The 14,647-nt window shown below is 38.5% G+C and overlaps 1 protein-coding gene and 1 non-coding gene across 2 annotated transcripts; one reads left to right on the forward strand and one right to left on the reverse strand.

Annotated features, from left to right (window-relative positions):
- Positions 1–4,699: 4,699 nt before the first annotated feature.
- LOC106424536 lies at positions 4,700–12,989 on the forward strand. The gene is made up of 2 exons (XM_022712748.2): positions 4,700–4,798; positions 4,937–12,989. The coding sequence occupies exon 2, from the start codon at positions 6,262–6,264 to the stop codon at positions 11,980–11,982; it is 5,721 nt and encodes a 1,906-aa protein (XP_022568469.2). The 5' UTR covers positions 4,700–4,798; positions 4,937–6,261; the 3' UTR covers positions 11,983–12,989.
- Positions 6,904–7,010, reverse strand: LOC125590859. The gene has a single exon (XR_007326861.1). It is a non-coding gene; the product is annotated as a small nucleolar RNA R71 (small nucleolar RNA).
- Positions 12,990–14,647: the final 1,658 nt, after the last annotated feature.

Genomic DNA, 14,647 nt, shown 5'->3' on the forward strand with positions numbered 1-14,647 from the left:
TATCAAAAATGTTGTATCTTTTCAAAAAGTTCAATGTTGAAAGTTTGTGTCTTTTCTACAAATTCATATAAGTATCTTTTAAAAAGTGAAAAGTTGTGATTATTCTTATAAGTATTTTTTCAAAATAATTACTTTGAAATTGGAAGAATGTGACTATTAAAATTGAAGAGTTGTGACTATTCAAATAGATTTTTAAAATCTATAAATAGTCTTTGACATGCATTTCTCAAAATAAAATTTTCACTAATCGAACTAATAATAAAATGGTGAAAAAAAAGTTTTAAGCAGTTACTTGGTTACAAACTTTTAGAAGATATTCAAATGAAATGTTATAAACAAAAAATATTAGGAAGAGTTTTATGTGTTTGGATAGCTAAAAATCCAAAACGAAATAATGAAATCATTAGTCTCAATTTTCTTATACTAGATGAAAAGGTTTGTCTTCATACATACAAATTTGTTTATATCTGTTTCATGTTATTGTTGTGTCCTTCTTGTCATTGTCGCTATTGTAAAACAAACCAATAAACCCATGAATAATATATCCCAATTTAGTTTATATAAATGTTTATGTATACTACTTTATTGTTTTATTTTTCCAACACTATTTTTGTAACGTGTTCTATTAAGTTTTGTTTATCAACATACATAGATTCGTAATTCATAAATCCAGCATCTCTTAAGTATAAAAGCCATACATACAATCCAATTGAAGTTAATAAATAAATAAATATTAACATAGCATAGAAAAATAACGCTTAAAACATCACTAAACCATTAAATAAATAAAATAAGCATAGGTATATTAGTATTTGTATGTGTCCATCTTTCATATTATACTCATATTCTTAAATCTACTATAGTAACAATCACTGCTATATAAAAGAGACTAATTTTGGAGCTTCCAAGGGATGCCACATGGGCAGAAATATTCTCCACCAATAAATCTGCCAGGTCATTGCGGATTGGGCTTGGAATAAAAAAGTTAAGTTACCTTCTCAGCCCATTTAAACCATTTCGCAGCCCAATCCAGAGCCGGTCTTGATACGGTTCTTGTTATATCGTCGTTTCGATCCCGTTTCTCTTAAAAAAAAATCACTCATCCTCCCTAACCCTAATCGTCGTAGCGATTCTCTTCCTCTCCCCCAACTCCTTTCGCATAACGCCTCCGATGAGAGTGCTGGTACTTCAATGTTCTCCCATAAATCCTCCATTCAAGATCCCCACGGACCCTCCACATCCCCCCTCCGGCTCGATGATATCTAGATCCCTATTTATACCCTTATCCCTCTTCCCTCATATCGTAAAATCCATACCCTTATCATAGCAAAAACATATTTGCCTTTGTTTGAATCAGCTCTAGGACGTCGTCAACGTTTATACGAGTGGGCTTGACATCGATCAAAGCAGTACAACCATGTTTGGCAAACAATGAAGGTTGTGGATGGAGTCCACACGCCGTCTCGGATCCATTTTGTCTCGGATCCATTTGGTGATGCTTTCCAATGGCTGGAGATGTAGGAGAAACTAACGACAGATTCTTTAAGGTAAGGCCTGATTTCGTAAATATTTGGTAGGAGATCCATAGACACCGTCAAAATCTCAAAACTTTAATTGGATTTTTTTAAATGTTAATTTTAGGACTTTGTCAGGTGAAGCAGCGGTGGATCAGGAGGATAAGATAGTTGTGCCTCCAAGGAAAGAGCCTGAGGTAGAGAAGAAAAAAAAACCGGAGCATGAACATGAGTCCGAGTTTGGAGAAGAAAAAGAGAGTAAGGAGAGGAAGGAGAAATCGTTAAAGGAGATAGAGATGGGGAATGCGGCATACAAGGCTACAGTTTTACCTGATTTGCTTGGTAAGTGGTTAAGTCTAAATGTGATCATGTTTGATTGCTGTGAAGAAAGCTTACTGTTCTCTCTTTGACTCATCTCTCTATATGTGCCTTTTTGGTCTTGCAAAGGTTTTTCTCACACATTTTCAATTATCAAATTTGATTCAAATTTGATTTTTTTTTTGTCTTCTAGCTGTCTCATTAAAAGGTCAAGTCTGATACAAAAACTCACAGTTGCTGGTATCATTGGCAACTTCATTCAGATTTGACAAAGGGTTAACATAGAAGCTACACTATAATTGGTTAATGCTACGTGAAGCTATAACAAAAACACTCAGATCGTGATCATGTTCTTTACATATTAGGAACTATCAGTAGTTACCAGTCCAAAGCAACTTTTGTTGCTTACAAGCAGTGTTCTGAGAACAAAATGGATAAGGTTAATGAGATCTTAAGTTTGGCTTACATAAATGTTTTTTTTTATCATGAAATGCTTCATGTTGTTGTTATATTATAGATTTTGGCTTCTCATTTGATGTATCAAAAACTCGATGTTCCAATTCCACTTTGGAAAAAGTTATGAAAATAAACAATAATCAAAGTTTTATTGATTTCAAATGTTATGATGTATTCTTTACGTAACTTTTGCTTAAGGTATAATTTGAGATACTGTAACCTTGTCTATCGTATCACTATCACATACCAAAACATCATTTACAAATTACAACTAAATCCGCGCGCTTGCGTGGGGGCAACATCCTAGTCTATCTATCTATATAATAATAGTATAATTTTCTCTTTTCTAAGGGTGTCCACCTCAGCATTAGGTGGGTCTCACTTTGAGAAATTTTTTTTGTGTTTTAGGTTTTGAACTTTTGCGTATTGGATGCCGCGTGCATTGCTTTTATGACAGGTTGAGTTTTGCTTTTTGGATTCCACGATATTAATTTATATTGAATGGGCTGGTTGACTAATTTTTATGTTCGTTTGTGTACTAAACTTGTGGCCCAATAAGGTGAAGAATAGATATTTACACCGAAGACTCTCTCTTTCTCTTCTTTTCATTTTCAATGTAGAAATTGACCCTTTCGGTTTCGGGTTTCTATGGAGCAGTGAAACGAAAGCCTCTTCTCTTTGTTATGGTATATCAAGAGTTGATTTTGCAGTTCAACACAATCAGAAATATCAAAAGCTTCACGAAAGGAAATCAAAACCAGTGAATCTCAAGGACCCACAAATGGTAAGAGCTAAGAACGATCAACTAGAGTAACTAATGAGAATATATTCTCAATTTAAATTGAAGCTTATGTCGTATGTCGTATATGAATGTTTCTTGCAGTTGGTCGACATGTTACTCCTCGGGTTCAGGGTTTCAATTCAGTCCCCTCAACATGGGATTAGTGTTAGAACTATGATGTTTATTGATTAAGATCCACCCAACCACCCCTCTTAGATTTCACAAGTCGAAGTGCTAAGCCAATTACAATCTCTCTCAATCAAGGGTAAGCCCAAGACTCTCTAACTGACTGCTATCCTCTCTCACTTGAGTCCCCTTGTATACCAAGGCCCAAGTACAATCTCTTTATTTTCTAGTACTCGTAACAGAATAATTCCACGTCATCAAACTCTAACGGCCAACACTCTATTCTTCCTCCTCTCCCTTGTTCTCCCTTTCTCTTCTCTTCCTCACATACACTCTCTGTAGCATATCAATACCCCCGTTCACGAGTTTCAGTTTGTCCTCAAGTGAAAAAGTTGGAAAATGATGTTTCACCTCGCTAGCTTTCAACCAAGACATCTCATGATCCGAAAGATTACGCCATTTGATCAACACTTCCAAGTGGCACTCTTCATCATAACGAGTATCATGAATCTCCACTGGTTCAATAACCAACTCACCATTATCATCCAACCGAGAAGGTAACTCCGAAACTGCTGTCGTACTCCCAATCACCGGTTTAAGCTGTGATATGTGAAAGACCGGGTAAATTCGAGATGATTCAGGTAACTTCAGACGGTATGCCACCTGCCCAACTCGCCCAATCACCTCAAATGGACCGTAGTACCTCGCAGCTAACTTCTGAAACACATGACGAGCCACATAATGCTGTCGATACGGCCGCAGTTTCAGATAAACTGAAGCACCTACCTCAAACTCCAAATCACGACGATGCTTGTCAGCGCTGTTCTTCATCAGCTCTTGTGCCCGTAAGAGATTGTCCTTAATCGATCCCAACATTCTATCTCTTTCCCTGAATGCCGACTCCACTTCAAAATTTACAGTCGATCCTGATTCATATGAAAGCAAGTGAGGAAGATCGCGACCATAAACAAGCTTGAAAGGGGTACACTTTTAATTCCGTGTGATACGCCGTATTATACCACAGCTCCACCCAAGTGAAAATTTTTGCCCATGTCTTAGGATGTGTGGAAACAAAGCAACGCAGATAAGTCTCCAAACATCTATTTAAGACCTCAGACTGTCCATCTGACTCCGGATGAAACACTGTACTGAAACGCAGCTTAGTTCCCGATAACCTGAAACACTCCTTCCAAAATTTGCTAAGAAAGATTCTGTCGCGATCCGAAATAATGGACTTAGGATAGCCATGTAATCGAATAATCTCTTGAGTAAATGATGTGTTGTGATTTTGCATAGTTTTAGCTTTGTAATTTCATGTATATTCATGCATTAACCTTACATTTATTTGCATTTAGAGTCTATTGCATGTACATTTGCATCTTGTAGGTGTTGGATGAATTGTTTGGAGTTTTGGAGGTGATTAGAGCACAAAAGGAGCTTTCGAGGAGTCTTGAACAAGCATGGATGAAGGTCTTAAAGATATCTTTTGAAACTTTTCTTTTGGGAAGACATGGTAAATTGAGTTAGCTTTACAATGGAGGTGGTTTCAAGTCGTTTGGAGCTGTATTGAGGGATTTATGATCAAAATACTACACACATATCAGTATGACATTCCTAGCGGCCACCCTAGCAACATCAACAATAGCCTTCGAATTTTAAGCCTTTAGACTCATTTTTATTCACTTAAAACCTATAAAACTCATTACTATTTATTATTCTTCTTATTTTTGGTATTCTAAAGGTGTGTGCAACATGGAGAAAGTGGAGAAAACTTTAATGAGTGAGTTTTATCTCTTTAAAGCTTGCAACATGGGGGATGGGTTGTCTATCATGAGTTTGGTGGCTCTTTTGGCCTAACTTTCTCTACCTTTTCTGAAGAGGCAAGACTACTTTGGCCATATGAAGGGGCAAAAGGTGTTCTATAATGGAAGAAAGTGGAGAATAACTTTTATGAGTGTGTTTTATGCTTTATGCTTTCACATGATGGATGTGTTGTCATCCTCCTTTACTTAGGCTATAAAAGAGACTGCAAGGGGAAGGAGGAAGACACAATACACAGAGTACAATACAACAAAGAGTAGAGAGTGAAAGTTTTATAGTTTCATATTTTGTATTTTGAGAGTTTGAGAGAAAACATTTGTTCTTGGAGTGTTCTTGAAGTTTATGTTATAAAGTCTTGTTTTCCTTTAGCCATTCTCTTCATCTAATTTCTGTTTCTTGTTTTCATATATCATATCATCTTGGTTATGCTTCTATCCATCATGGGATTAAGTGTAAACAAGATGATTAGTGAGTAATCACCCTTAGGATCAATGGGTTAGGTAGATTAATGGGTGATTAGGGAAGAGTTAAGGTGTTCTAATGGTTAAATGCTTAGATTTCTATGCTTACTAAGTATTCTTAATGCTAGATTAATTTTGGCCATTTTAATCTAGATTCTAAGTGTTTGTAGGGCATCGAAAGTGTTTGCATAATGCTTGAATGGACCTAGTAAAGCTCTAGCTTGAATAACCAAGGAATTGTTGTTAGGATTGCTAGATGGTTAGTAGACTAGAACTTAATGTATGTTTGAGTGAACAAAACGAACGGAAGTTGATGTTTAGTTCATAATTGCATAAGGGTTTCTACCACGGGAGTGGATTAATCTAAATTGAATGAAATCTAGACCTATAGAAAGTTAAGATTATTTGAAGTTAGACGCCTTGATTTAGAACTATCACCTTGAAATCAATTGCCTAAATACCCATTGGTTCTTCTTTGTTATATTTGAATTAAAACTCAAGTTATTTCGCACTATTACTTGTTACAAACAAACATCATTTGATTGCACTTAGATTGAGATAAATGGCTTGCATTCTTAGTGCTTAGAATCACTAGAGATTGGATTGACATCTTAAGTACTACAACACTTAAGGATTAAACTTATCCTTTATCAAGTTTTGGCGCCGTTGCCATTCTCTAGATTGATTTTGACATTAGGATTTGGTCATTACTTGAGACTAAGTCTTATTTTTCATTTTTAAGTTACTAATTATCTATCTTCATCTCTATTTGGATGACAGGTGCATGAACTTGAGAAGCAAAGGATCAACAAATCTTGCACCAAGAGTGGACAACATCAAAGCCTTAGAAAGAGAGTTGGGAAGACAGAGAAGAGAAAGAGAAAAGCAAGCCCACTTACATAGATTGGGGCTTGAGATGGAGAGAAACCCGAATCAACCGGAAGGTGTCTATGAAGTTGATGATCATAGACAAAATGTCCAAGGAGTTCCTCCTGGAGCTGCTCAAGAGGAACATGGCCAAGGAGCTGCAAACCTTAGGCCTCAAAATCAACAACGCCTGGGAAGATCCATTGGCACTTATGATCAACCTAACATAAATGGGAATAGGTTGGGCATTAGGGCACCGCCAGTTGCCAACAACAATTTCGAGATCAAGTCAAGCCTCATCAACATGATTGAAAACAACAAGTACCATGGACTTGCCTTGGAAGACCCACTAGATCACCTTGACAGATTTGATAAGTACTGTGGCTTGTCAAAAACAAATGGAGTTTCAGAGGATGCTTTCAAGCTCAGATTGTTTCCCTTCTCTTTGGGAGACAAGGCTCACACTTGGGAGAAAAACATCTCAAGTGATACTATCACCACTTGGGATGAATGCAAGAAGGCCTTCCTCAACAAGTTCTTCTCAGCTACAAGGACTGCCAACCTTAGAAATCAGATCTCTGGTTTTCAACAAAGAGGACTTGAAGGATTTTTAGACGCATGGGAGAGATTCAGAAGCTACCTGTCTCAATGTCCCCACCATGGCTTCAACAATGAGAGCTTGCTAAGCACTTTCTACAGAGGAGTCTTGCCTAAATTCAAAAGCCAGCTTGACACTGCAAGCAATGGAAACTTCTTGGGGAGGACTGTGGAAGATGCTTTAGAACTCTTGGAGAACATGACACAGAGTGACTCTGTCTACAATGATGAATATGATAGAAGAGACAGAGGTGGTGGAGGAGAAGATATGACCACAAAGAGAGAGCTGAAAGCACTTCAAGACAAGATTGACATGCTACTATCAGAAAAGACCAAGAAAGAGGAGTTACATATGGTTGCTGAAGTTGATAGAGTAGAATGCCAAGAAGATATGTACTATGTCAATGCTCAGGGTACATGGTACAAGAAGGAGCCTGACTATCAATACCAGAACAACTACCAACAGAAACCCTTCTACAACAACCAACAGAAGCCATTCAACAACTACCAGCCAAGACCATTCTACAACAATCAGCCTAAGCCATTCTACAACAACAACCAAGGTGGTTACCAACCCAAACAGAACTTCCCTCCTGGATTCTCACCAAAACCAAGTCAACCTGCACAAGACCAAGCTGGATCATCAACACAACCTCCACAAGAGAGTAGTACTGAAGCTATGCTGAAACAATTATTGGAGGGACAAGCAAGAAGTGAGAAACAATTAGGGTATGAGCTGAAAAATCTCCACAACAAGATTGATGGGAATTACCATGATCTAAACAACAAGTTCAAAGCCTTGGAGAACCAGTTTGTCTCTATGACAGCCAGCTCAAGTCGCCAACAAGGTTCCCTACCTGGAAAGCCTGAACAAAACCCAAAGGAGACAATAAAGGCAATCACCCTAAGGAGTGGAAGAGAGTTGCCTCCTAAAGTTCTCATTAAGGATAATGAGAAACAAGGTGGGGAGGTGGTCATCAATGTAGATGATGATGTGGTGATTGTGGATGAGAAGACTAATGAGGAAATCTTGGAGAAGATAGTTGAAGCTAAGGGCAAGAGAAAGATTGGAGAGGAGAAAGTTGAGAACAAAAATGAGGCTGCTACATCAACAAAGGAGAAATTGTTCACTCCTCCTCCCTATGAGCCAAAGCTTCCCTTTCCTGGAAGATTCAAGAAGCAACTCCTAGAGAAGTACAAAGCCTTGTTTGACAAGCAAATGAGTGAAGTTCATCTCACCATGCCCATAATTGATGCATTTATGCTGGTTCCACAATACAGCAAGTTCTTGAAAGATGCTGTAGAACAAAAGAAGAAAGAGATGGAAGGGATGGTGATTCTTACTCATGAGTGCAGCGCCATTATTCAGAGACTGACTGTCCCAAGGAAGCTAGAAGACCCTGGTAGTTTCACCCTGCCATGCGCCATTGGACCTTTGACATTTGAGAGATGTCTATGTGATTTGGGAGCAAGTGTCAGCCTCATGCCACTATCCATTGCCAAGAAGCTTGGGTTTACACAATATAAAAAGTGCAAGATCTCTTTGGTGCTAGCTGATCGATCTGTCAAGCTCCCCATTGGCATCCTAGAAGATCTTCCTGTCAAGATAGGAAATTGTGAAGTGCCTACTGACTTTGTAGTGCTTGAGATGGATGAAGAGCCTAGAGATCCTTTGATCTTTGGAAGACCTTTCTTGGCAACTGCTGGAGCAATGGTGAATGTGAGAGATGGCACAATTGATCTCCACCTTGAAAAAGATCACACTCTCCATTTTGATATCAAGGAGATGATGAAGAAGCCCACAACTCAAGGAGAAATATTCTACATTGATGAGATGGATGTCTTGGCTGATGATTTCCTTGAGGAGTTAGCGATTGAGGACTCTCTTCAACATGCCCTGACCATTGAAAGAGAGACCCAAATGATTGAAAACAAGGAGAGTGATGAGCTAGTAAGAAGGCTAGATGTTCACCTTGAGGAGGATGGAGAAGATGAGTTCATGGAGTTGCCACAAGTGACTCAACATGCTGCCTCAGCAGACATTCAAGAGAACCTCCATGAAGCTGATTGGAGTGAGCTCAAGGCACCAAAAGTGGAGCTTAAACCTCTTCCCCATGGTGTAAGGTATGCTTTCCTTGGACCTAATGAGACATATCCTGTCATTGTGAGTAGTGAGCTGACTGAGAATGAATTGTCTATGCTTTTAAATGAACTTAAAAAGTATAGAAAAGCACTAGGATACTCACTTGATGACATTAAAGGAATCTCACCATCTTTGTGCATGCATAGGATACATCTAGAGGATGAATCTAAAACTTCAATTGAACACCAAAGAAGATTAAATCCTAATTTGAAAGATGTTGTTAAAAAAGAGATAATCAAATTGTTAGATGCTGGTGTGATCTATCCTATCTCTGATAGCAATTGGGTTTCACCTGTGCATGTAGTTCCTAAAAAGGGTGGCATAACAGTTGTTAAGAACGAAAATGATGAGTTAATACCAACAAGAACAATAACTGGACATAGGATGTGCATTGACTATCGAAAACTGAATGCAGCCTCTAGAAAGGATCATTTCCCTTTACCATTCATTGATCAGATGTTAGAGAGGCTAGCTAACCATCCCTATTATTGTTTCCTTGATGGATACTCTGGATTTTTCCAAATCCCTATACACCCAAATGACCAAGAGAAAACGACATTCACTTGTCCTTATGGTACCTTTGCATATCGAAGGATGCCATTTGGACTGTGCAATGCACCAGCAACATTCCAAAGAGCAATGATGTCGATTTTCTCTGATCTTATTGAGGATGTAATGGAGGTGTTTATGGATGATTTTTCTGTATACGGTTCTTCGTTTGCTACTTGTTTGTCAAATCTTTGCAGGGTATTACAGAGATGTGAGGACACTAACCTGGTGCTCAATTGGGAGAAGTGTCACTTCATGGTCAAGGAAGGGATTGTTCTTGGACACAAAGTTTCTGAGAAAGGAATTGAAGTGGACAAAGCCAAGATAGATGTCATGGTTGGTCTAGCTCCACCAAGAACAGTGAAGGATATAAGAAGCTTCCTTGGCCATGCTGGTTTCTACAGAAGGTTCATCAAAGACTTCTCCAAAATAGCTAGACCATTGACCAAGCTGCTGTGCAAGGAGATCATCTTCAACTTTGATGAAGAATGCCTAGAAGCCTTTAAGAAGCTGAAGGAGGAGCTCACCAGTGCCCCAATAGTTCAACCACCAGATTGGAGTCTACCCTTCGAAATCATGTGCGACGCCAGTGACTATGCTGTGGGGGCAGTCTTGGGGCAAAAGAAGGACAAGAAGACACATGTGATCTACTATGCTAGTAGAACACTTGATGATGCCCAAATGAAGTATGCCACAACTGAGAAGGAGCTGTTGGCAATTGTCTATGCCTTCGAGAAGTTCAGGAGCTACCTGGTAGGGTCTAAGGTCATTGTATACACTGATCATGCTGCACTACGACATCTACTAGCCAAGAAGGATGCCAAGCCAAGGCTGCTCAGATGGATATTAATACTACAAGAGTTTGATCTCGAAATCAAGGACAAGCCAGGAGTGGAGAATGGTGTAGCTGATCACCTTTCAAGATTAAGAGTGGAGTGTGGGATTCCTATTGATGAGGGACTCCCTGAAGAGCAGATTATGGCTATAGAAGCAATGGTCACAGCTTGTGAGACTGGAAGGAAGATTGAAGAAATGAAGGCAATTGATGAAACAGGCCCATGGTATGCTGATCTAGTGAACTACTTGGCATGTGGAAGGGAACCATTGAATCTGACAGGCTATGCAAGGAAGAAGTTCTTCAAGGATGTGAAGAGATACTACTGGGACGAGCCTTACCTCTACACTCTTTGCAAAGATCAAATCTATAGAAGAGTAGTAGCTCAAGAGGAGGTGGAAGGAATCCTCACACACTGCCATGGATCAGCCTATGGAGGTCACTTTGCCACCTTCAAGACTGTCTCCAAGGTGCTACAAGCAGGATTTTGGTGGCCCCATATGTTCAAAGACACACAAGAGTTTGTGTCAAGGTGTGACCCATGCCAAAGGAGAGGGAACATCACCAAGAGAAATGAGATGCCTCAAAATCCTATCTTGGAAGTGGAAGTGTTTGATGTGTGGGGCATTGACTTCATGGGACCATTCCCATCTTCCTATGGTAATGAATACATTCTTGTTGCTGTGGATTATGTCTCCAAATGGGTGGAAGCTATAGCCAGCCCAACCAATGATGCTAAGGTTGTCCTCAAGATGTTCAAGAGCATTATCTTCCCAAGGTTTGGAGTCCCAAGAGTTGTGATCAGTGATGGAGGCACCCACTTCATCAACAAACTTTTTGAGAACCTTCTTAAGAAGAATGGTGTCAAGCACAAGGTGGCAACTGCTTATCATCCCCAAACAAGTGGCCAAGTTGAGATTTCCAACAGGGAGATAAAGTCCATTTTGGAGAAGACTGTGGGGACAACAAGGAAGGATTGGTCTACAAAGCTTGATGATGCACTTTGGGCCTATAGGACTGCTTTCAAGACACCCTTGGGAACCACTCCCTTCAATCTTGTCTATGGGAAAGCTTGCCATCTGCCAGTGGAGCTTGAGTACAAGGCATTATGGGCTGTTAAGATGCTGAACTTTGACATCAAGAGTGCCAAAGAGAAAAGACTTTTCCAACTCCATGAGCTTGATGAGATTCGACTTGATGCTTTTGAGAACTCAAGGATTTACAAAGAAAAGACCAAGGCATTCCATGACAAGAAGATCCTGAAGAGGGAGTTCAACATTGGTGGTCAAGTGTTGCTCTTCAACTCTCGATTGAAGTTGTTCCCTGGAAAACTTAAGTCAAGATGGTCCGGCCCTTTCAAGATCAAAGAAGTGAGGCCATATGGAGCAATTGTGCTTTGGAACAAGACCGGTGGGGACTTTACAGTGAATGGGCAAAGAGTCAAGCTGTACATGGCGGCCACACCTGAGAAGGAAGGAACCTCGGTTCCACTTACCGATCCCAAACCAGCCTAAACCAAAAAAGGGTAGTCAAGCTAGAGACTTAAAACAAGCTCACTTGGGAGGAAGTCCCACATCTATCCCTATATATATTACTGTTTTACTTGTGTGGTTTTTCTTTTGTGTGTTTGATAAGTGTGTTTAAAATTTTCAGGTGATTCTCCACTTAATCAAAAAAGAAAGATGGCCATCCAGCAAAGCTACAAGTGTTAAAATTATTCAACTCCAAGCTAAGTGTCTCTACAACCATTGTAAATATATAGTTTTCATGTTTGTTTCTTCTAGACCTCTTCTTTCACCTTGCTCTCACACAAGAGACTGTGTGAAGTAAGTGTGGGGGGGAGAGTCTACTTATCTCACATGTTTTCTGTTTTGTTTACTTGTCATAAGCATTGCATATCCATTTGCATAGAAAATCCATAAAAATTTGCAAAATTCCAAAAATTACAAAAAAAAAAAACATTTAGTTATATCATTTGCATCTTTAGGTTTGAGTCTAGATCATATAGAATGCATAGGTAAAATCCCTACAAAGGACTCATGCAATGAACTCATTGTTGATACCCTTTTGAATCATAATAAGTAGCTTGAGCTTCTTCTGAATTTCTTGTAGACTTCGAGCCTTGAAAACTCCTCTTAAGACTCATTGAATCTTACTCTTTGAAACCAACTCCGATCTTAGTTGACTTAAATGAACTTAATGCTTCTTGCTTATGGTCTCTTGAGTACTAAATCATGGCTTTACACACACTTGAGCTTGTATAAACCGTTTTACCAATCTTTTTGACAACTCAAGTGGTAGTCCATACCCTAAACCCTTCCCTTCTTTCAAACCATCATTAATTGTTGAGTGAGGTCTTTTTGTGAAAGCTTGTCATGTGCAAAATCTTGAAAGTATTAGGAGCGACATTGATTTGTTCTCATCTCTTGCTAGCATTAGGACCTCTTTTGGGCTAGCATCTAGGATGGTGGTTGGAATGATGTGCTTTAATTATTTTGATCTTGGGGATTGAATTGGGAAAGATTATGTAAAGGAAATGAATCAAAAAGTGTGTCTAAAACAACTAAAAAAAAAAAAAAAAATTAAGAAGATAGCTCAGATTGTGTCAATAAAAACCCCAAAAAGAAAAAAAAAAAAGAATGGGGAAAAGAAAATTTTGAGCTAAGATACATAGTTGTTAAGACAAAGAAAAGAAAAGAAAAGAGTGTTCATTGGGTAAGAGATGAAAATGGGTGTATATTTGGGATTTGAGATGAAGAAAAGAAAGGGTAGAACTTAAAAATTGTCTAGGAAAAGGGTATAATGATGAGAACTGATTTATGTATGCATTAATTGCTCCTTTTCTTAGATAAATTTTGCATAATGATCAAGCTCCTATTCTTGAGTGTAAGTCACCATAGCAAAATGTATTTGGACCCTTCTCATTCTTCACATTAAGCCATTTTTTCTCACCAAACCAAATGATTTGGACCAATTGGCAATTTGCGAGAATTCACTTATGATATTTCTTATTGAATGTGAGAGTTGGTTGATTTGAGGATTCATGATAATGAGTTAAAAGATCAAAGGAATTGATAGGCCTAGAGAAGTTAGAGCTAATAAAAACATTTTGCTCTTGCTATTTGGTATGATTTTGTAAGGATATCACAACGATGGCATTGAAGAGTTTCTTAAGGTCATGAATTTCCATTTGTGTATTGAAACATCACTTCCCATGTTCTTGAAAGTTTACTTGAGGACAAGTAAAGGACTAGTGTGGGGGAGTTGATGTGTTGTGATTTTGCATAGTTTTAGCTTTGTTATTTCATATATATTCATGCATTAACCTTACATTTATTTGCATTTAGAGTCTATTGCATGTACATTTGCATCTTGTAGGTGTTGGATGAATTGTTTGGAGTTTTGGAGGTGATTAGAGCACAAAAGGAGCTTTCGAGGAGTCTTGAACCGAACGTGTGAAAGACAAGCATGGATGAAGGTCTTAAAGATATCTTTTGAAACTTGTCTTTTGGGAAGACATGGTAAATTGAGTTAGCTTTACAATGGAGGTGGTTTCAAGTCGTTTGGAGCTGTATTGAGGGATTTATGATCAAAATACTACACACATATCAGTATGACATTCCTAGCGGCCACCCTAGCAACATCAACAATAGCCTTCGAATTTTAAGCCTTTAGACTCATTTTTATTCACTTAAAACCTATAAAACTCATTACTATTCATTATTCTTCTTATTTTTGGTATTCTAAAGGTGTGTGCAACATGGAGAAAGTGGAGAAAACTTTAATGAGTGAGTTTTATCTCTTTAAAGCTTGCAACATGGGGGATGGGTTGTCTATCATGAGTTTGGTGGCTCTTTTGGCCTAACTTTCTCTACCTTTTCTGAAGAGGCAAGACTACTTTGGCCATATGAAGGGGCAAAAGGTGTTCTATAATGGAAGAAAGTGGAGAATAACTTTTATGAGTGTGTTTTATGCTTTATGCTTTCACATGATGGATGTGTTGTCATCCTCCTTTACTTAGGCTATAAAAGAGACTGCAAGGGGAAGGAGGAGGACACAATACACAGAGTACAATACAACAAAGAGTAGAGAGTGAAAGTTTTATAGTTTCATATTTTGTATTTTGAGAGTTTGAGAGAAAACATTTGTTCTTGGAGTGTTTTTGAAATTTATGTTATA

The sequence above is a fragment of the Brassica napus genome, chromosome C7 (assembly GCF_020379485.1).
Source record: "Brassica napus cultivar Da-Ae chromosome C7, Da-Ae, whole genome shotgun sequence".
Classification (NCBI taxonomy): domain Eukaryota; kingdom Viridiplantae; phylum Streptophyta; class Magnoliopsida; order Brassicales; family Brassicaceae; genus Brassica; species Brassica napus.